The following is a 22,074-nucleotide window of genomic DNA, read 5'->3' as shown; positions in this document are numbered from 1 at the left end:
ATATATATATATATATATATATATATATATATATATATATATATATATATATATAGTTCAAGCCGATATTTGAAGGCCAAATATACATGAATACTTCATTTTTAGCTCTAAGGTGGTCATATCAGTGTGCTCCGTTATCCTGTGTGTCTTTGTGTTGCTCTATCCAGCCTCTCATCCCATGATTGCTTCAAAAACAGATCAGATCCCTGGAAGGATAAGTTGGTACAGACTGGATATAGCATAGCCTTGTTGGTTTTCTGGCTTGAATAAAATATCTGCGAAGAATCTTGCAACAACATTTATTTCTCTTCTTTTGGGGTGATTTTACATTCTGTTACACTTATTTTTATTTGAGTGATACTTGCTATTTCCCTATTGTCGTCTGTCAACCTAATTTACAAGAAAAGCTCATTTGACACTCAGCCTCTCAGAAAATAATCATTTGGTAGGAAGGGTAAATAATGTTTGCAGTTATGTGCATAAATAGCCATGTTAAAATAAAGACAGTGAAATAATAAAATGAGCTCAACTCTGTTATTTGCATTGCATCATTTATTATGCTTTTTGGGTTGCCGATATGAATTGCTAGTTGTAATATTTACAAGGGGATTGATACTGTTTATGTTGCCTTCATATTTAAGTATGAAGCAGGTCTCGAAACAATATTTGCCTAGTTTAACATAAACATGAACAGTTTTTGTAACCCAAGTCAGGTCCTCAATCTAAAAACAGCAAGTGTATGCTTAGTAACATTTTATCCATCCATGAACAGAAGAGAAAGAATCAGAACCTATTCCAAACTTTTTCTTCTGTTGCAATTTCAGTTACAAGATGCAGCCAGTTTTAACTGTTTTCTTCTAAAATAAATGAGCTTTTATTGATTATTAGGATGAAAAAAAGTCCTTAATTCCTATGCTCCACTTATCTGGAACAAACTCTCAGAAGACTGTAAAAGTTCTGAAAGCCTGAGTTCTTTTTTTAAGTCAAGTTAAAAACCCATTTGTTTAAAGCTGCCTTTGAGTGTTGCAGTTTAACAGCTAACTGGGGTATTATTACATTAAGGTTGTGATCCAACAGTTTTATTTTCTTCTCTACCAGCTTTCATCATGTTTTTTTTTTTACTTGCTTTTATCCTGCTTTTTTGTGGTTTAATTGTTTTATTTCCTTTACAGATGTTTTTATTTTTATTCTGCTTTTGTTTTTCTTCTATTTTATTATCTAAAACATGTAAAGCACTTTGGATTGTCCATGTACTGAATTGAGCTTTACAAATAAAATGTCCTTGCCTTTCTTCCAGATGTTAACATGAAATGAAAAATAACAATAAGCAAATTAGTAAAGTTTTGCACATCTTGAACACAATTTTGAAGTTGGCAGGTATGGAGCATTATTGTGCCAAAGATCAAGGACATCAGTTGGTGTCAAAGGAGAGACATTTTTAATGCCTGTCAATTTGGGAAGGTTCATAAGGGCTACTTGAAGTCTATCTTTCAACATGGAAAAAGATTATTTGCAGATAGATGGATATTTGAGTTAGTTCATCTTAAGGTCAGCCTGAACTTCAATAAAGCTGCAAAAAAGGAACTGCAACTCAGACTTCATCGGCCTTTTAGTTGGCTAAATGAAAAACCTTTACCATGTTTGCCAGATACATCCTTTAATTGTCTCCCACTAATTCAAGATAACACTGCAGGGATATCCAATCTATCAGCCAAATTCAGATTTCAAAAGCAAATCCAGGCACATTTCCATGCAAAAATGATAAAGTGTCTCCTGTGTGTTCTGGGGAAAAAAAGGATGTAAATGTCAATCATTTGTCATAACACATAAAAAAATACAATATTGCTGTTTTACTTATAAGCATTAAATCATGAATTGAAATTGGCCTGCCATACCGCAACTAAAGTCACACAAGAAAAATAAGTTATATATAGTTTACACAACTCAACATACAACGCAAAAGAAAATCACAGTTAATGTTTCACTCTGTATGAGTCCATTAACACTTTGCAAAGACTTTTTAAATGGCCCAGCGTCTGCTTGGCTGTATACTTCTGGAAAGTGGTGGTCTAAAGTTAAAAGCCAGCCAAGGTTTTTTAACACTAAGAAGTGTTGTGTAGGCAGAGAGAGTAGATGTGCTTTATCAGTGAATTCACAAGTGCCATCTGGCATTACAGTCTTATATATGTGCAGAAAGGTGCAAATGTTTATTTTACTTTCTTAGATAAAAAGTGAAACAAACTTTCATATTTAGCTTTAGTTGGTTTGGAATGACTTACATATTTTGACTAAGGTACAATGGAAATCTGTTACACATTTTTTTTAGTTTTTACTATTTCCACCTCTGCATGTTAAACTTTGTAAAAATAAAAAAACACATGTTTCTCTTAGTATTTGCAATTAATTTCCCATTATAATCTAAAAATGATTCAAATACAGAAACACCTATCCTCATTATCATTAGAAAAGAAGCAAAAAAAAATTGATCTTCACTATAAAAAACAATTTCATTTATTTGTTTGTTGAAATCCATGCTATATATAGTGTATTTTTGGAAAATACACAACTACCTAGCTGTTTACAGCAGCAGCCTGGGGTGAAACACACAATATTGGCTTTATTTGCTGGCTCTGTGTAGCTGTTAACTTCTTCGGCTGCCCATTGTTGCAGATGTTACGAGCCTCGTCCAAGCGTTACTCATTTAGGCACACGCCAAAATTCAATTACCACTAAGAGCAGAGGCCAGATATTATTATGCTTCTACCAAAGCAGATAATAGTCATGCCGTCTTTTGTTGATGTGAAAAGGGCTTTTCTTTTTTTTTTTTTTTGCATTTTAAAAACCATCCTTAAGTCATTCATATTCCTGAATCTCTGTAGTTGGGCTTATACAACCATGACATCACACTTGTAATTATTTGCCTTTGTAATATCAGGTATTCACAGTTTATGTCTATTTTGCTTAATATATATATTCATTGATACCCTGTTATGGGTTTTTTTTGACTGCATATTCAGGGTCTCTTGTAATTTCACTATACCTTGCAGCAGATTCTGTCTTACCCAATGATTATTGCAGACAACTGCTCAATTTTTGACATGCAGCAGATTATGTGCAATTCTTTTTTTTTTTTTTTTATGTATTTTAGTAAAAATAATTTTTCTTTCCATCCTCTGGTGAGACAGATCTCCCAGAGATACAGTACATGTTTCTGGAAGCCACACCAATGAAATAGTCAATATCTGAGAGAAAAAAAAAACATAATAAAAAAAAAGCTTCTAAAATGTTTTATTCTCTGTTGTTTTTGTTCCTGACAGGTCCGTAATGTCACGGTCGATGGAGGTTTTGGTGCTTGGTCAGGCTGGTCCGCCTGCACCCACAACGATGGAGGCAGCGCAGGGGCTTGTCTTTGTCGAACACGAGCCTGCGATAACCCCGCCCCTCAATGTGGTGGCCAGAAGTGCTATGGGATCAGTGTTGAAGTTGCCAACTGCTCCAGGTATATTATTCAAGTTCTAGTTCTCCTCACTATCTTTGAAAACAGATTTCCTGTTTGCTCACATTCAGTCATCCAGGATCAACACCATATAATTGTTCAGTGTCAGATTTTCATTATGTTTTTCCGGGTTTTCAGTAATAGGATGGATTTTGGAGATTTATGAATCTTCTTCATTTAAGGTTCAACACTCGAAGTTAAATGCTGATTTTAAAGAATGCTGATTTCAAGTGATTCTGCAGGGTTGATCATCCTAGTCTTATTACAGATCTGCAGTTTTTAAGACAACTACAGTAGTAGCCCCTTGATGGGCCCTTGGCTGGTCCCCTAAAATTCCTCTTTAAACATCAATCACAAAGATTAAAATATTCTTTCTGTCATGATTTGTGGGCATTAAGATCTAAAGGCAAGCGTCATCTCCTGGTCAGACCCTGTAATTCAGTGGAAGGGTGGAGACGGATTAAAAAACTGTGCATGCCCAGGAGAAGGAGGGGGTCACTCCAGAGGGTGGAAGTTGGAGGGAATTTTGCTGGGAGTTGGAGGGAAGTGGGCTGCCATGTGGCTGGCATTGGATGGGGAAGGGCCATTTTGACTGGCTGCTACTGTAGCCATGGCAACAGGATAAACTGACTGAGGTGTTAACGTTTTTCCTTATAAATATCTGTAAGGTGCCTTGTGTTTCTCAATAATCTAATTAAAGTATGTTAGGATGTACCATGCATTAGAGTTCTTTAGCGTTCCATTGTGCGACTATTAATTATAAACGGTTTTGCTCATTTGAACCCTATTTGATTATCTTGTCAGTTTATAAGGAAAGAGTTTGAGTCACAGTTACAGCAAAATATCAGAAAAATAGATTAAAGTTCAGGTATCTCAAAAGACTGCGCAATCTCTGCCTTTAACAACCATTGTGTGAATTAGGATTCTCATAGAAGCCCGGTCCCTGAAAATGTTAAATAGAGCATTAAAATAGTTAACAATATCAATCTGGCTGTTCAGTGGTCAACATAGTAAAAGGCTGTGAGACTGTTAGACTCGCATAAAATTATTCATTATCCTTGTTTTTTGTAACACAGAATTTTGTTATAAATTAGATGTGTTCCAAATAACCAATAAACTGTGCAATTTCTAATTACGAAAAATACTTTACTGGTTATTTGGTGGCCTTGAAATTATTACATTTCCAAAAAAGTGAATGGACATACTTTTTTTTACATCAGACCATTCACATGTGATTAGCAGTAGGAACTCACTGCCTCGTAACCAGAAGAAGTTGAAGGAAGATGGTGCAACATATTTTTGGATTCATGAGGAAAACGAGTATTTTTCGCATTTAGTTCACAATGTTGATCGATAAGCTTTAGAACCATGGCAATATCTCATGTAAGTGTTTACATCCACCGCAGCCATGTTATTTTCAAGAGCTATTGTGTGAACAAACTTGTGTCTTATCACTTTTATTTATCTGTGTGGTACTATGTGACATCTTTTTCTGAGATGTATAACTACAGCTTGATTAACACAGTTTTTTTTTTTTCTCCATTAAATATTCATAGTAAGTTCCAGTTAAATTTCAAAATTCTCCTTTTCATGGAAAGAATCCATTATTTAATGTATGTCTGGCTAGGTTCTGACTGATGTTGTTTTGTTAATCACCACAGAAATGGAGCTTGGACTCCCTGGACCTCCTGGTCGCCTTGCAGCACCAGCTGTGGCATAGGCTTCCAGGTGCGTCAACGCTCGTGCAGTAACCCAACCCCTCGCCATGGCGGTAGAGTGTGTGTAGGACAGAACCGTGAGGAGAGGTAAGAACTACAACGGTGTTCTTATGTGGTAGTGTGCAAAAGTTTTACATCTTGGCAGAAATCTTCATTGAAAGCTGAATTGACCTGTGACCTTTAAGGGTAACAGAGAGCTTTTCATTATAACTTTTCTCCAAAATCACTTTAAAAGAGTGGAAGTAGGACTAGAGCTTTGCAAATAATTGTATTTAAATTTCCAGGTTATGATGCATACAGGGTTAACAAATTTAGTTTCCTGATGTAAAAGAAATACAAATAAAACAGCAATTCTTCTCTTTTTAACCTGCAGTAAGGAATCATACTTTGGTCACGACTTAGTTTTCCCTATTGGTGCCCTTTTATATGTTCAACTCTTTGACAGCCACTTAGAGAAGATGCAAGGTGGGATTGTGCCTTGATAATTATCCAGTTTTCAGAGACAAGCAACTTCATAACTCAAAGTTTTAGTGTAGAAGAGTCAGCCTTTTTAAAGATGCTTGTATTTTCAAGTTTCGAAAAAAAAAGAATGAAGGGGGAAATCAGGTGAAGAAGCAATAAGAGATGTCAACAAAGCAACACCACTAGAAAAGGTCAGGGCCTTTTTGTTTTTTTTTCCACTTGGTTTGCTCTAGATGTCAAAAAAAAAATTTTGTCCACTCTTGGCTGAATTTAAGAACAATTCTAGCAAAAGCTTTAGAGGTGTGTACTGTTTTTAAACAAGCAACATTCCTATTATTTTGGATGACTTTTGAACCCTGATGCTTTTTAATACCTTTTTACCCATATTCTTTGTTACTACACAGCAAAAAAAGGTTTTTATTTTAGTCCTTCTTCCCTCCCTTCTCTGTTGCCTGCTTTTTTTCAGTTTTCTTCCGGTTTGTGGGTTCTGGCATACTTTGGCTCTGTATTCTTTTTGTTGTTTTTTGTTGAATGTTAGGGTGGCTTTAGATGCGTGGTAAATTTTTTGGTCCTTTTTTTGGTTGTTTGTTTTTTTTTTAACTTCTTAAATGTGTTGATTATTTGCTGTTCAATTTGTGGTCTTTTGGTTTTTTTTTTTTTCTTTTGTTTGGCTTTTTTGATGTTTTTATTCTGCTCTTTGTCAGTGTTTTCTCTCCGGTCTTTTTCCGCTCGCCGTTTCCGCCGCTTATAGTGCTGTTTTCCTCTTGCTTCAGCCCTTCTGTTTCGTGTCTTGTTTCCTTAGATGTTTAGTTTCACCTTTTTTAGTTATCTTTTTTTTTCCTTTTTTTTTTGTGTGTGTTGTGTAATGTTTGTATTTCTTTTGAGGCTTCCTGTGGTTTTCTAAGTATCGGTCTGTTTTTGTTCATCTGTTTGCCCGTTCGGGGATTATAGTGACAGGCGTTGGCTTGGTTGCTGTCCCATTCTAGTTACTGCTCACCTGGAGGTGGAGCCACTTTCTGGCTTGCTCTTAATGCTTTCGCTGTGTGGCAGGTGGTTGTTAAAGATCCTGGTGTGGATCCCAGTGAGCTCAAGACCCTACCAGGCACTCAGACAGGTCCTGTTGCCTTCCTAGGGTTGGCTGCCTTTAGCATACTTCTTACCTGATGTTCCTTTAGCGTGAGTGCGTGGGTGGTAGAAGTTAGAAGAGCAGGTAACAGATGTGTTGCAGGTCTGTCCGCTTCAAATCTGGATAAAAAGTGGTGTAACCGCTCTGCCACTGAGGCTTCAGCATAGCTGGACCTGGTGACAGTGTTTCCTTTGTAGTTTGTCGGTGTTTGTATTCCCTGCCACACGCTACAGAGATCTTTATGCATCAGGTGATCTTTCACTGTCTTTTTGTAGGGTTGTGGGCTTGCAGGATAAATAAAAGGGATAAGCCATACTGTACGTGTGTATCTGTGTGTATAGCTCAGGGTTTTTGTTTGTTTGTTTTTACTTTTTTACAGTGCAGAATGCACATTTGTTTCCCAGCAGAGTACTGTAGTCGACTACTCAGGCTTAGAGGTGCTCATTGTGTTCATCAGCAAGAAAGCCTTTGTGGCAGGTTATTTTTTGCAATTAATGCAGCATAGCACATTGCTTAGGGTTGGAGTCTAAGAAATCTCTGACTATGATGCATAGGTTCAGCAAAGATTTGTCTCCTTTCCAAATCCTTGCATTGGGTGCCACACCATTTTCAAAATTCTTTGTATTTAAACCTGTAAATAGTCTGACACCTACATACCTACCTGAGCTGATTCTCTCCTCGAACAACCTACATATCTCTCAGATCAGCTTATCGGCTGTGTACCCACCGTACACAGCAGTGTATTCAGAACCTGGTCTAAGCTCAGAGAGAATGCAAGCATGTAAGTCAAACAGAGGATGTGTAAATAAATATGTGCTTCGATCCCTGCATTCACTAGAAAAACATTTGTTCAGCCTTTGTTATCATGGCCGAAATATTCCACCATATCTGTTATTTGAAGTCAGCCATGTATGTAATCAGGGACAATAACAAGCACAGGGATCAGTCTGCATGTCATGAGGGACTGGCTTTATGTCCGCTTCCCTTAAAAAAAGTTTTTTTTTTCTGTTATGAAAATCTTGTTCTTTCGCCAGTCCCCCTTCAAACACATTCAGGTTGCTCACTTAATACTTGTTTTGAATTGGTGCCTCAAGTTCCCCATTCAGATGTAGACAAACACACAAGCTGTATGTCAATACATGAAGCAGTATACAGACAAAGTCAAATGCAAAAGAATATTGAAGGGGAAAATGTTAAACCTCCTTTTTAAGGCTCTTTGGTCTTTTGCCAAACATGCTTCTGATAAGTTCAGTCCCAATTGTCTGCAGCAGCAAAAACCTTTAAAGTTAGGGCAAATGCTATGAAAGTGAGCACACACAGCAGCTCTGCTGGCTTAAATCTGGATTGTTAATGCCTGCATTTATGAACCTTCTGTTGGCTTTTCCCTCAGCACACTGACAGCGTCCACGCTGCTTACTCAGCCTATACCGGGTAATTAGCCCCGTTTTTCTCTGATCAGCCCTGTGTGTTTAGAGGAGAAGAATAAGTATAAGACAAGATGGAGTGAAGCCACTCACTTGTGTGATTAGTGTGTGTATGAGGATAATTCTGAAGCTTAAGTTAATCTCGGCTGCCTTGATTGCTGATGTTTTTATTGTATTATTGCGGTGCATCCCTGCAGGGATATTTTGACCACATAAAAGCCTTTTATCACAAATGTGATTCTGAGTGTGCATTGGACAGATTTTATTCAACTTGTCCTCACTTTGCCACTTTCTCACTCTGGCATGTATCAACCCACTGACACAGTGAAGATTGGTGGAGCAAAAAGCCACTCAGAAGATTCCCACATTCAGACAGGAAAATATGTCTTGTTTGAGTTGCTATGAATAGTGATGAAGATTTGGGAATACTGCCACAGAAATGTTCAGCTTAACTGAGTCTGAGGAGGAAATGGTGCAGCTTATTGACCAAAGCTTATTTTGAGCATAAGAATTCAAACTCTCACCACAGCACAAAGAAAGACAGCTATTAAAGCTGTTTTATAGCTGTTGTAAAAGCTGCAAATAAACTAGATGGTTCTAATAAGCCTTGCAAGTTTCTGTTGATAAATTATAATGAAAACTAAGCAATTAAAGTATTTTAGACATTGCTGTAATACTGCCTCGTAAAACAATGTAATTAAAGATGATGCATGTGTCTCCTGGGCGTTTATGAGCCTATGTCAATGAGTTATGCAAACAATCATTTAGACTTGTGATATATTTTTCCTTTTCTGAACTTTTTGAACTATATGGTTATAGCTTTATGCGACAAGCTGAGTCCCTGGTGGTTTAATACATTCATATGCTCAGACATGGACCATGCGTATTCCTGGCTATGAAAGAAGTTTGTTTTTGTTTAAGAGTACTGTTTTTGCAGAATCCTTTTTAAATTCTCAGTCAATTCAAAAGGATTAGTGGGGTAATAACCACATTGTTCTCAAGATTTAATGGTAATTTTAGATTAGGATAATTTTCCAAAAAGAAACAGTCAAATTAACTTGTTGTTTTTGGCTTATCAGATATTGAGTAGTAGAATGAAGATATCCAGCATGAGTTGTCTGACTTTTATCTCTTCTGCCACAACTTTCTAGTCCTGCAATCCTTTAATGAGTTTTTCAGTCCCTATAAAGCAAAAGCTAGAGCTGTGTCTGTATTTTCGACACAAAGTCAAGCTTGTATACAGGTCAGGAAACACTCTATGCCTTGTTGTTGATTTGCTTATTTGTTTTCTTGGATGGGATCCCATGATGTAGTAATGAACAGATGATTCTCTACTTTGATCATCTCGTGGTCTTTTTAATGCAGATGATGAAATTATGTAGCAGCCTACCAGCCAATACTTTTAATGTTCACTGGAGGGGTTTACAAACCAGTGTGAAGTGCAAAGGATTAAAGTCCTCCCCTAAGCCTAAGGCAATCCCCATGAGCATTTTCTTAAAATGATGGGGAAAAAAATGTTTCTTTAACAGGGAACTTCTAGAACATATCTGTTTTGAGTTTGTTTAGATGGGCTCATGAAATCTGACTTAAAATCTCTTGGGTTATGACTGGCTAACTAAATATGAGACATTTCCAGCACCCTTTTTTCTTTGCTAAATAAAGGGAAGAACGCAGAGCATATACAAAACGAAATATTGTTTCATACAATTTTCATAACATTTCCATTCACTAAAGTGCAGCAGTGGTCAAATGCAAACCGGAGACCAAATGCCGGAGAAGAAAACGGATTGATATGGATTTTCAGAGCATTAAATATATATGGTGCGAATATGCAGAATTTTAGATTGGACACTAGTATCTCACATTTAAGAGAAAGCAATTTGCTACAGTATGTTATAAGTTTGCTGTCAACACACACAGAGTTATACTCTGTCTTGACATTATGTAACAGGAATGTCTACATTGTAGACAATAATAATCAAGTGAAAATGTAAGCAAAAACAGAAAAAATGATACATATAAGCTTGGACTAACAAAAAAGGAATGCATTTTTTTCTTCTGCCGTATTACACCTAAGTGCAATAACATGCAATATATGTTAGTTGAAATGCACATAAAGCTCTCACAGGTTTTTTTTTTTTAAACTGTTGCACCAGCAACCAGACCATTAAAAGGATTTTTTTTCTTTGTTTGTGCTCTGGAAATCAATGTTCCACATCTATAAGATAGCTCAACAGCTTTGCTTTCACAACATTAGGGTCGTTTCCATAAGGTTCTGCTTGGTACTTAAATATGAAGCTTTATTGAAAATACTGAGTTGAATCATATACAACTGAAATGGAAAGGGAGGTGAAAAAAGAGCTAATGGGAGAGAGACAGAGATGGAGACAGCAAGGTTCACATTAAAAGAGAGAAAATAAAACAAAACAGCAAAAACGGACAACACAGACGATCTACAGTACCTCCTAAAAAGTCTGCTCCCACACCTGTATGAGATGAGTGGGAAAGAAAACAGAGAACATCCCAGGAAAGAGAAGACAACAGTCAACCAAAGTAAACATCAAGAAAGCTAGTTAGTTTAGATAGTTTTGATTTGTATGAAATGTTCTTGAAATTATCTTTTTTGAAACACAGTTCCGGAATTGTCACACCCTAGGATTTAATGATCAAATGGGCTAAACCAAAGAAAAACTGTGTCAATAAATATCCAGTATTTAGCAGGGTGAAAACATTTGTCCTTAGTTGTTCCATAATCTAAATTTAATATCCAGAGTAAACATTTTGTTGCACACATCTACAAGCTGACAAAGATGTTTACTTTATTCAGAGATAACATAGTTTCTCAGAAGCAAATCAATTCTGAGTAGTAGATTTCATATTTCCTACTGATATTATATTTTTATGCTTTCAGAGATAATGATTTGATGTTTTAGTTGTTTTTTTTTTTTTTTGTTGTTCATTATTGATTTCCATTTAGAAAGTTCATCTTGTTCTCAGTGTGATAGCTTGAATAAAGAACTAAACTTATCCTTTGGTATAATTTACCATTTTCCCCTTAAGGTACTGTAATGAACACCTGCCCTGCCCTCCTCATGTGTACTGGTCGGCCTGGTCGTCTTGGGAACGTTGTAATGTGCCCTGTGGCGGAGGCATCCAATCACGACGTAGAACCTGTGAGAATGGCGATGACTGTCCAGGGTGTGGTCAGGTATGTCTGGCAAAGTTATGCTATTTTTCCATGATCTTTTACTTGCTTTCCTCTTTGGCTATTAGGACACTTGATTCTAAACCATTTGATCTAAGGAACACCCTGAAGTGATGAAACTGGAACAATGAACATGACCAAATCCCCCAGCTCTATTTTACAGCGCTGCCAAGCCATCAGATTTATTACCAAGACCTATTTAATGAAACATACACACAAACAGACACACATGCATTTAGTAGTCACTATGCATATGAATAGGCTTATTTTCCGCCACAGAGCTCAGATGATGCAATGCAAGGTTGAAATACAAGCCTTGATGAAAGAATGATGTGACACTTGGGTTATTTCTGGTTTCTGTTTTCCATATACACATTCCCTTATCCACAGTCCTGGTAAGAATGAGAGGGAAGGAACATGATAGTTTCTCACATCCTACTCAAAAGTGGATTAAAGAATATGGGTCAGGGCCTTGTGGATATACAGGATGCTTAAAATGTATTTTTGTCTGCAGATTTTCTTTGAAAAGTAGTAGAGACTTGGTTGTTCATTGGTTAAGGGGGGGAGGATTATTTCAACTGTAAATGCAGGATTTACATTTGCACTTTAAAGTCCTTATGTGGAGTTAAAGAGTGAATTGAGGCTTTTATATTCTTGGATGGCACTTACAATTCATTGAAAAAATGTCTCCCTTTATAGATTTCTTTAGTTCTACCTGTGGATGAGACTTAAATGTTTCAAATATTGAAATTAATTTGGATCTTAAATATATAGAGTGAATATGAAATAACACATTTTCAAACGAGAACGTCATTTATTAAAAAAAAAAAGAAAAAAAAAAAGAGAAATATAAACCAGCTTGGCCTCAACGGAAGAGGTAATGGGCCATTAAGTGTTTTCTGTGTCTGGTAATGAAATGTTTTACTTTAAGATGTTTTCTTGTTATTTTTTTATTCAGTAGCGTTATAGTGTTATAAAGCATGGTCATTCAGAGTAGACATGCTGGTGAGACATTATCTGGCTGCATTACACAGTAATGCATTATGCAGTAAACCACTCAGAGAACCAGGGTTAAAGTTTTAACAGGTTTATTGATAAGGTAAGCGGGGGTTGGATTCAAGAAACTCAGTGTGCTGGTGAACCGGAACTGGAAGAGGGAAGGGAAGTATCAGTGGTTAGTTCAGGAACTGTGGGAACTTTGAATAATGGCGGGAGATACAGAAAAAACGGGACTCACGTTAGTGGAGAAGACTTTCTTCCGAGAATCCAGTAAGTGTGGGTTTATCCAGAGGTAGAGATTCATTGGAGGGCGGACAGGTTAAGACTTTGTTGGATCCTGAGGAGCTATTGAGCGGACTATCACTTGGAAATCCAGGAGGACTAGAACGGAACTGTTGGAGATTAATCCCCTGCTCAGTGTGAAACTCAAACAATCCTTCCAAGGAAAGAAGGCCAAACATCCAGCTTGCAGGAAGGCCAAAACTGGCAAACACTCTGGCGTTGAGGTAGTGACAGCCCACTGCTCAAATAGTCCTCAGTAATGAGCCAATCAGCCGCAGGTGTGTGGGAAGACCAACGAGAACCGGGTGCCACCTGGCGGTGGAGGGAGAGAACAACACAAAAAACACAACCCACACAAACTGGATTCCTAACAATAGGAATCAAAGGAGCATCACAGACAAGTTTTACTGTTTTTATGAAGCTCAGTGTGCAATGTCATTACACCTCCCTAAGGAAGGAGGAAAATAGGAGAATGGGCCCGATTTTGCAAGCACCGATCGGGTTCTGAGAAAATATAAAAAGATTTAAAAAAAAGGAAGAAATTCAACAAGTCACTACTGGGATTGCTGGATTAATTCATCAGGCCTGTCAGAGACAGACTATCTTAACTACCTGTCATGAACAGTTTCTGTGCATTAGGCTTTTTCACCCTTTTGAGTTACTGTGCAATTAAAATGTTTATAGCTATAAAGAAAATTGAAAGCGTTCCGAGCTATTTGTGTCAAAGATTATAAGATGCCAAAAATATAGTGACTGTGCTGACCTGATTTATAAAGCGTCTTCATTTCATCCAACAGTGACATGAAGTGATTTAATTCCAAGAGCTGATTGTTGTGATATTTATGGACCATATGTTCATGTAGCTATAAGTTTTCCTAGATAGGTGGTGCATAAAATTTAACATGCGCCAGTCATACTAAAATGGGTCACGCATAAATCCACCTCTTTTTATGTGTTATTACGCGTCCATCTCAAAGAGCAGTGCCTTACTAATTTCAAATTGGCTCAGGGCCTAACAGCCTACCTGCACGGCCCTCCGTACAGTACTTCTGGTGTTTCTCTGGATTCCTTTGCCATCTCCTTGATACATGCTCAGTTTAATTTTTAAATTACTTTGGTAGATGGATTCCACTGTTCTGCGATTTCTACTGTTTTCTTCAATTGTTTCTCCAATCTCACATGTTGATTACATACAAGCGACATATAGCTAGAATCCAGCCAGAATCATCCTGGCATAACACATTTTTTTAGCATCTCAACTCATAACCACAGATCTGATTTTTCAAACATGAGGATATCCCAATAATCTTTTCATTTTTAATCCCAAAAGAGAATACTCGTCCTTTCTTGTCACTTTTTTTTATCATTTGTTACATAGATCTGCAGTATAAAGTGAGCAGTTTATTCCAGAGACAGTTTTTAGAGGTGTCAAGCAACTGAAGGTCAAACACAGTGGAAACCTTTCTCACTACACTGAAATATTGGCTTGATTATGTCTTTCTTCTTAGTTTTGGATGCTTGGGTTTGTGTCCCCTTTACCTTTGTTTTGTTTTCTCATCGGCTCCTTGTCATCTTCCATTGTGATATGTGCTTAATTAGGTCGGTCTGAGCCAGTGGAGTGGTAATTGGATACAGACTTCACAAACACCCTTTTGTGTGGGGGAACTTGAGACAGCTTTGGTACCTCAGTATAGCTGCTTATTCGCTCCAATCAAAGAAACATTTTATTAAATGTATTTTACAATATTATATTAAAGGTAATTGAGATAATGATGAGCAAATACATCAGTTTACTTCAAGAGAGCCAACGGAAATATTTGATACTGATCAGTTAGCTATGGACTACAATAGATTTATCTGTTTAAATATCCTAAGAATAATGAGAAAAGTAAAAATATGTCATATCAATTAGATAAGGCCTGCAGAGATTGTGACAAAGGGACTATTTTAAATTCCATTTATTTGATTGAGTATAGATCAGTAGCTGCAGATATTTTTGCATCTCAGTTTGTAAAGGCATATGCAAAAGAAGGGTCTACACTGGGTGGCTGAATTGCAAACACAAATCATTGCTTTGAAGATCTACTCCGCACATACAAAGATGTTTGCAACTGTTTTAAGACAGAGAGAATCCTTGTAAAGATCAGGCCCATTCAGTTTCATGACTGCACACTGATGTTTGATCCTTTTAGGACATCTCAAGGTAGCTGACTGATTGCACTGGGCTTTATTTAGGGGTATCCAAATAAATAAAATCAGAGACCTGCAGCAATTTTATTTGAATAGGTTGTTATTTAGTTTAAAGATCCTAATGATCTTTTAGGTTGACAATGCTGTATGGAAATGTGTTTGTGTAAACATGCCTGCTCATATTACTACCATAACATCCACCTGTGTTGAGCTCTAGGTGGCTGAAAGACACTAGCAGACACAGATAAAACACAACAATCTTTGTGTTTTGAATTGTCAGAGAAAGAATTTAAAAGGTCCACACATTTTGAAACTTTTTGGAAGTGGATGTATGATGTGAATTCTTTTTACCAACATCTTTTTAATTCCTCATACATTCTCCACTGGGAGCTCCCACCACAACAAAACAAAGACTAGCTGAAGTGAAACTCTGGTTTAAAAAGAGGTGACACTACTCACATTGAACAACCTTACTGTGTCGAATACTTAATGCTGTAGCATGCATAATTAAAGGGACAATGTTGTGCGATTGATTCCTTTCACATATTTTTAAATTTTTGTGCCCACAGATCTAAGCTGCAGTGCTTTGTAAACTTCATTTACAGTAAGATTGATATATTGATGCAAGAGAGAACATGAATTTACCTCCAGTCACCTCAGACTAGTTCCCTGGAGCAGTGACACATTGCTCTGTATGCAGTCTTCGTATTGACATAAACAATTTTGCATGTGATTCTCTTACAATGATGCACTGAGAGAGTTAGGGATGAACATGTACCTTATATGCTTTACATAAAACCCCATAGTTTCCTTTCTGATTACTAAGGAAATATGGTGCAACAAAGAAAACAAGGTCATTAACTTTTAGATAAAGCAAGGAAGAACAAAATTTTTGTGTAAAAAGTGAATCAGTTTTGTTTAATGATTTCAAAAACAATTTTAAAAAGCAAGGCAAAAGTAAGTATTCTACTGTCTAGAGGGCATAATCAACTGAATGTCAAAGATAACCTTGAAAATGTTGAAAAGGGAGTTGATATGGGGGAAGCGGAAGTGCGGAGGTTAAACGTTCAACCCATCTACTGAGGCTTTGGTCTTAAACGCCACCGTCACAGGTTCACGTCTCGGCCTGATATCCTTTGCTGCAGCTCTTCTGCCTCCCTATTGTCCCATTTCCTGTCTGTCTGCCAACAAAAATAAAGGCCATTACTGCCTAAAAATAGTCTTTAACCCAAAAAAGGAATAAATGGAGTGAAATGTGATAGGAAAGAATATTCATTTATGTAAACACTTATTTAAAATAGCTGGTTAATCTGTACTTGCAGACCAGGTGTGGTTGTTATCTCATTACCTTCCAGCCTTATTCTGTCTATTTTAGGCAATTTTGACTGCATTTGAGCATCTAAATTTGAAACAACAGACAGAACTAATATGAACTGGACTGAGGGTTAAACTGCACAATATATTGGCTTCTAAACTTTCACAATTTCAGTGTCTGCAATGTCACAATCCAAAACTGGCTGAATAAAATGTTAGAAATGCATATTTCAATGCCGTGCTTTTAAACTCAGCAGGCTAATAAAATCCCTTGCTTTTTAGATGAACATTTACATCTTTTCATACTAATACGTGATGTCGATACCAGAGATGGAGCTGCTTAAGCTCAGGAAAAGTTATGGATATAATTGTTTTAATAGAAAGTAAGGAATAATGAAAATGTGGTTAGTCGACATCATCATCACAAACTCTTAGATAATATCTAGGGCTGCAGCTTACTATTATTTAAATATTCCAATTTTCTATTTTGCCAGTTATTTGGATTAAAATCCCCCAACTATTTAGGTCTTTTTAATGGGTCATCGAAATACATGAAGAAGAAAATACAGGGAAACAAATAATTATGTCCTTTTTTTAAATAATTTATTTTGTAACGCAATAGCATAGCATGTACTTGGTGTACCCTGTACAATTTGTTGTAAAGAATAGATCTGCATCTAAAAATATGTTCTGACAATGTAAAAAAAAAATCATCTTTTCTGTATAACATTTGAAAGAGTCTTGGACATGTCTAACTGCCCGGCAGGATGAACATTTCTAATACATCTGTGCAGGTTGGCGGTGGACCCTGCTCTTTAAAATTATTTTTTATTTTGCATTGAAAGCACTCTGCTTTTAAATCCCCCAATATTTTTAAACTACATCTTAAATGCAAAATGTGTAGTGTATGTTTTTTTGTATGTTTTGCCTATTGTTCTTAGTTGTTTTATTTTCAACAAATGCCAGTATAGTCATAATCTTATTTCTAAATTTGAAAAAGAGTATTTTGATAATGTTTCAGGGTTAAGCTAATTTATAATTTTTTCCCAAAAACAATGCTTTTTTTTATTTCATACAGATCATTTTAGCTTTTCCCTCAAAATCTTTAAGAAAAAAATTGTTAAAATCCCAGATTATTCTTATGAACCCAATATCATAAGCTTGATGCATTATCACTGCCTGAGTTACAAAACAATGAATAGAAATTAAATGCTAAATGGCCAATTAAATCAAAAATATATGGAAATAATATAATAGTTACCCAGTTCTACCAAAAAACGATGGTTGGATAAAGTAAAGCAAGACATTGAAATTCTTAACAGGTTTTTCAGAGAGATGTTTTCAAATTAAGGCAGGCAGCTTAAGGGAGGAGAAATATAAGAATTTAGAAATTGCCTGGGAGCTGTGTGTTGGTAATCGATAGTTTCCTAGTATAGATCACGAACACCAATAACACATGTAAATGTTTGAGCATTTTACCTAAAATAACTTTGTCTTTTCTACACTTGGAGCTTTTGTTTGCTTAGTTACTTTATTTCTTATGAGTTTCTAAACTATCGAACATTACTGTTTCTCATAAAAATGATTTTGCAGAGAAGAAACTTTTAACTTGATCTTGTCAAGAGCTATAACTTGACTCAAAGTGCTATACTGGTATTTGCTTTGATTCATATATTTTTTTTAGGATGAAAGGCTTTAGCTCCTTGTTTTACTGATCGTGAAAAATATATCACTCAAGTTTTATTTCCTTCTGTGTACAGTAAAATATCCACCCATAATCCAGGGATCAAAAAGAACTGTGCTATTATGCTGAATTTATCATGTAGAATTAGATAACTAAAACTCAGGCCATAGAGAACCGGTGATGCGCAAAGCCGCTTAATGGAATTGAGAGCTGTTCTATTTACCTGTAAGGAGCTCAGTCATGCAGGCAGGCAGGCTGTGAAATGAAAGTTAAGCACCTGATGTTTGTGCACGCAGCCGGATGTGTGAGCTTACTTGTGCATTTTTATATTGTTCTGTGTTAGTCATTGTGTGTGCGTTGGTGTGTGGCATTCTCCTGGGCAACAACGGGCTTCATTGTGAAGCCAGACTGATGGTGGGAGACTCAGGAAGAGAAGAGACGAGCCAATGTTTGACAAAGTGTGTTTTGATGGGTGCCACTAATTGAACTGATGTGTCACTAAACCTTAAAGAAGATTAGGCCTCTGTCTTGGTGGACTCCACCACAACCGATAAAGATGCAGAGGATTGCTTACTCCCACGTCTCTCATCTGAAGGCAGCACATAAACACAGAGGTCTGTAAGCTGAGGTGTTTCTATAATAACCCATGCAGCTCACACACTCTCAGCTCACCAGATCCAATAAGATGTGAAGTCACTTTAATAAGGATACGAGACTTCTTACAGTATGTCCCCCGCTCACATCAGAGACACCCAAGAGTCCATACCTCCCTTCTTAGACAGAGGTAATTGTATACAGTGTTTTCCTCTGTCCATTCGACATCCTGCTCCTATAAATGTTGAGAGCTTCAGTGCTTTGCAAGACTTTTGACACTTTTTTGGAAAATATATATATAAAAAAAACCTTCAGTGTACAGTATTTTAATTAGCCTTTTTTATGCTATAATAGCGTGGAGAAAAAAATCTACACAGAATCAGGTTATTGTAATGCTTATAAAAATTGCTTTAAAAGAAAAAAGACATTAATCAAACTACAATACTGTTGTGTACCACATTTATTTGGTACACGAGAATTAATCTACTTCAGTCACATGCAGTCAAATAATTTGTTATGGTGGTATTAAAAAATAGTTGTAGCGGTAGGAGTGTTGTTTTCATCAACGTTGATTATGATAAAATTATTTCGTTGACGCTCCTTTTTTTATGATAACTGACGAGCTAAACGTGGATCTTTGAGGACAAAAGCATGATGAGTCATGAGTGTGAGTTTTCGTGGAGAAGACAAAATAAAAACTTTATCGAGTAGTCTGTCAGATGTTTAAAATGCATCATTGTGCTGTAATTTGCTAGACAAGCTAAGCAGTATCAGCCGTGCTGCTCATTCCTGTTTGGTCATGCTATCCACCCGCCCTGCAGAGGTGCTCATTCTGCATGATGTACCATGGAACTAACGTCAGCGGTGGAAATAATCCGACAAACTCTGCTTTTTTATACTTTTTCTGTTCATTTTTTTCCAACAGCTGTTAAGTTGTGTGACTGATCAACAAAAAATCCTATTTTGATGCATTTTCTACTGTTGATTAATTTTCACAAGTAAACTATTATTATTATAAGAATTACTATTACTGAACAGACCACCCTATGTTGGAGGAAGGAGTTGGCAAAAAGGGACTGCCCAAGATAGAGCTTTTTTTCCCATATTTCTTGAGATCTAATAGAACAGAAAACTGTATAGCCCAGGGTAGAGCTGCTGACATCAGTTCTCCCTCAGTGAGGTCACACCCTGCTAAACCTGCAGCAAAAATGAGATGCATTAACCCGTTTTTAACTGGAGGAGGGAGCCAAACATGGTTTGAGACACGACAGCAAAATTTCAACAAATCTTCAGTAAAATTAAAAAAAATTGCCCAGGACATGTAGGCAGCAGTGTAAGATATATGTATCTATACAATTTATTAGCTGAATTATTTGATTTAGGGCCGGTTGTCCTTTAAAATATACAGCAATCTCATGTTTTTGCTGGATCTTTTTATAAGCCTTGTTAACGAGAAAAATAGCTGGAAAGATCTGGGAATGTAAACAAAATGCGATAGGAGCTACCTGGCCACAACACATCTATGCATAAACCAAAAAAAAAACATGCTTCATACACAAAAATGAAATCTCAGTGCCAGTATCAAGATAGAAGTTTTACTTAGATGTCAACTTGACAGTGCAGCATAAACACAAACAGCCCAGACACAGTCTAGCATATACTGACCGTCCATGCAGTCTGTTTGTGAGGATGCGCTCCAGCATCCCACCCTGCCCTCGTGAGCTCCATTCAGAAAACCATTATGAAGCTGCCTGCCTCTGAAACAGCTGCCTGTTAAAGTGCTTCACAGCAGAAAATGTCCACTCTCTGCAGGCCTATACCGCTCACTGTCATGTCTCCTGAGGGAATGAGCTGGACTTGAGCTGAAAAATAGCTGTCCAATTTAATCCAGTGCCATCCTCCTCCTCCCACCTGTTAAAGCTTTGCTTAATTACTACTCTGAAAATAACGCTCTGATGGAATATTCATTTCTTTTATATTTTAAACCATAAATCATGGCATTCAGACCTAAAGAAGCTGAAAATGTACAAAAAAGAAAAGTTCAACTAAAATGTTTTTTTGCTTTAGGAGGACACATTCTCAGCAGGCAGGGTGTATCATGTGAAACATGACCTAGCCACTGCTCAAGCACAGCAAATTTCTTTTAAATGTGTGTTTTTTATGTCTTTGTGGGCGTATGGGTGTTTTGAGGTTATGATTATTTTTACTACCTCTTGTATTTCTGAAATGCATTATTCACAGCCCTCCTAAACACAGCACAGATTGTTTTTGTTCTTTCTTTCAGACTTTTCTATGCTCTGCTACTGTAAAGTACAGTTATTGCTGTACAAACCAATAAACTTTCCACTAGCATTTGCATTTTGAATCTGAATTTAATATATTTTTTTCATTGAAACAATTTACTATTAAAACTTCTATTTATTCAAGCATAATTTTCATACACAGCAAATAGGATTTAAGTGAACTTTCTTATTTACAACACTCATTCCATGAAAAACTGTTTTTGATAATCAGTCCCCTCTTCTGTTTGCTTAGTTAGGATTTTCAGTTGCTGATACTTTGCCCATTAAGTTGTTGTGATTATTCTGCTGCTACCTTCCCTCACACCAGTTTTTTATTTATTAATTTATTATTTAAGCCTAAGAGGGAATATTTAGGGTATGAATAAAAGGTTCACATGAAAAGCAGGTGGAAAGAATTTAACAATTTTTTTTTACTGGTCATTTTATATGTTTGAACATTTAGAATAAAAAATATATATATATATAGCTCCCTCTTGTCTATTAAATGTACACAAAGAAATATAAATATGAAATGTCGGGAGATCAAACATCCCAAGCGGGAGGAGGACTTTTCATAACCCTCGTGGAGACTTCTTTGACAGCATTGTTTGTCCTCTAGTCTTCATCCATCTCCATGGTAACCAATGGCTATGTTAGCTAATAGAGGGCATAGGTGTACACCTATTTGATAATTACTTTGGAAATTAGCTCAGAGATGCACAGCACTTTCTGGACATGCAGAGCACAAGCTACTGATTCATCACTTGAAAAGAAGGATGCAACCCACTAGTGGTTGCTATCCAGATCTTAAAGGCTCTTCACCTTTTTGAATACCTTTCACATTATGGCAATCAGTGACAATCCCTGAAGATAATTGGGAAGACCACATTTTCCTGACTGATTAGGTCACACTTCCTATTAAGAAGAGATAGCTTATACGTATCTCTTTTAACTTATCAAGTCTAAGCTCTTGTTTGGTACACTTAATAAAACATTTTTTTTTCCTTTTGTCTAAACATGGCTTTTCAGTTACTCTTTGCATTGTCAAGACCAAAATAAAGGAGATCTTAATAACACCCATCTTCTTCAAAATACTTTGCACAATATAGTTGCCACACTGCATCACAGTTAAGAGCCTCTATATTTCTTACAATTCAGTCTTATTATGTTTCCTTTGTACTTGCTTTTAAGAGCTTTTCCTTTTAACGGATTGAGTCCCCTCCAATTTATTCAGATAGCCTGAAATGTACTTCTTTTATGGGACCATTTTATTTGAATAGTCTGTCTAGATTAAAAGT

The 22,074-nt window shown here is 36.5% G+C and overlaps 1 protein-coding gene across 2 annotated transcripts in view; it reads left to right on the top strand.

The window, feature by feature from the left end:
* sema5a (sema domain, seven thrombospondin repeats (type 1 and type 1-like), transmembrane domain (TM) and short cytoplasmic domain, (semaphorin) 5A) overlaps window positions 1-22,074 on the top strand; it is a 186,623-nt gene that overhangs the window by 123,349 nt on the left and 41,200 nt on the right. For both annotated transcript variants that reach the window (XM_015392589.1, XM_015392590.1), the window contains exons 13-15: window positions 3,318-3,499; window positions 5,158-5,301; window positions 11,287-11,434. In XM_015392589.1, the coding sequence (XP_015248075.1) occupies window positions 3,318-3,499; window positions 5,158-5,301; window positions 11,287-11,434 (474 nt within the window). The remainder of the gene's footprint in view (window positions 1-3,317; window positions 3,500-5,157; window positions 5,302-11,286; window positions 11,435-22,074) is intronic.

The sequence above is a fragment of the Cyprinodon variegatus genome, unplaced genomic scaffold (assembly GCF_000732505.1).
Source record: "Cyprinodon variegatus isolate N-32 unplaced genomic scaffold, C_variegatus-1.0 Scaffold597, whole genome shotgun sequence".
Classification (NCBI taxonomy): Eukaryota; Metazoa; Chordata; class Actinopteri; order Cyprinodontiformes; family Cyprinodontidae; genus Cyprinodon; species Cyprinodon variegatus.
Note: the sequence above shows the minus strand (reverse complement) of the source record. Positions and strands in the feature narration are given on the sequence as shown.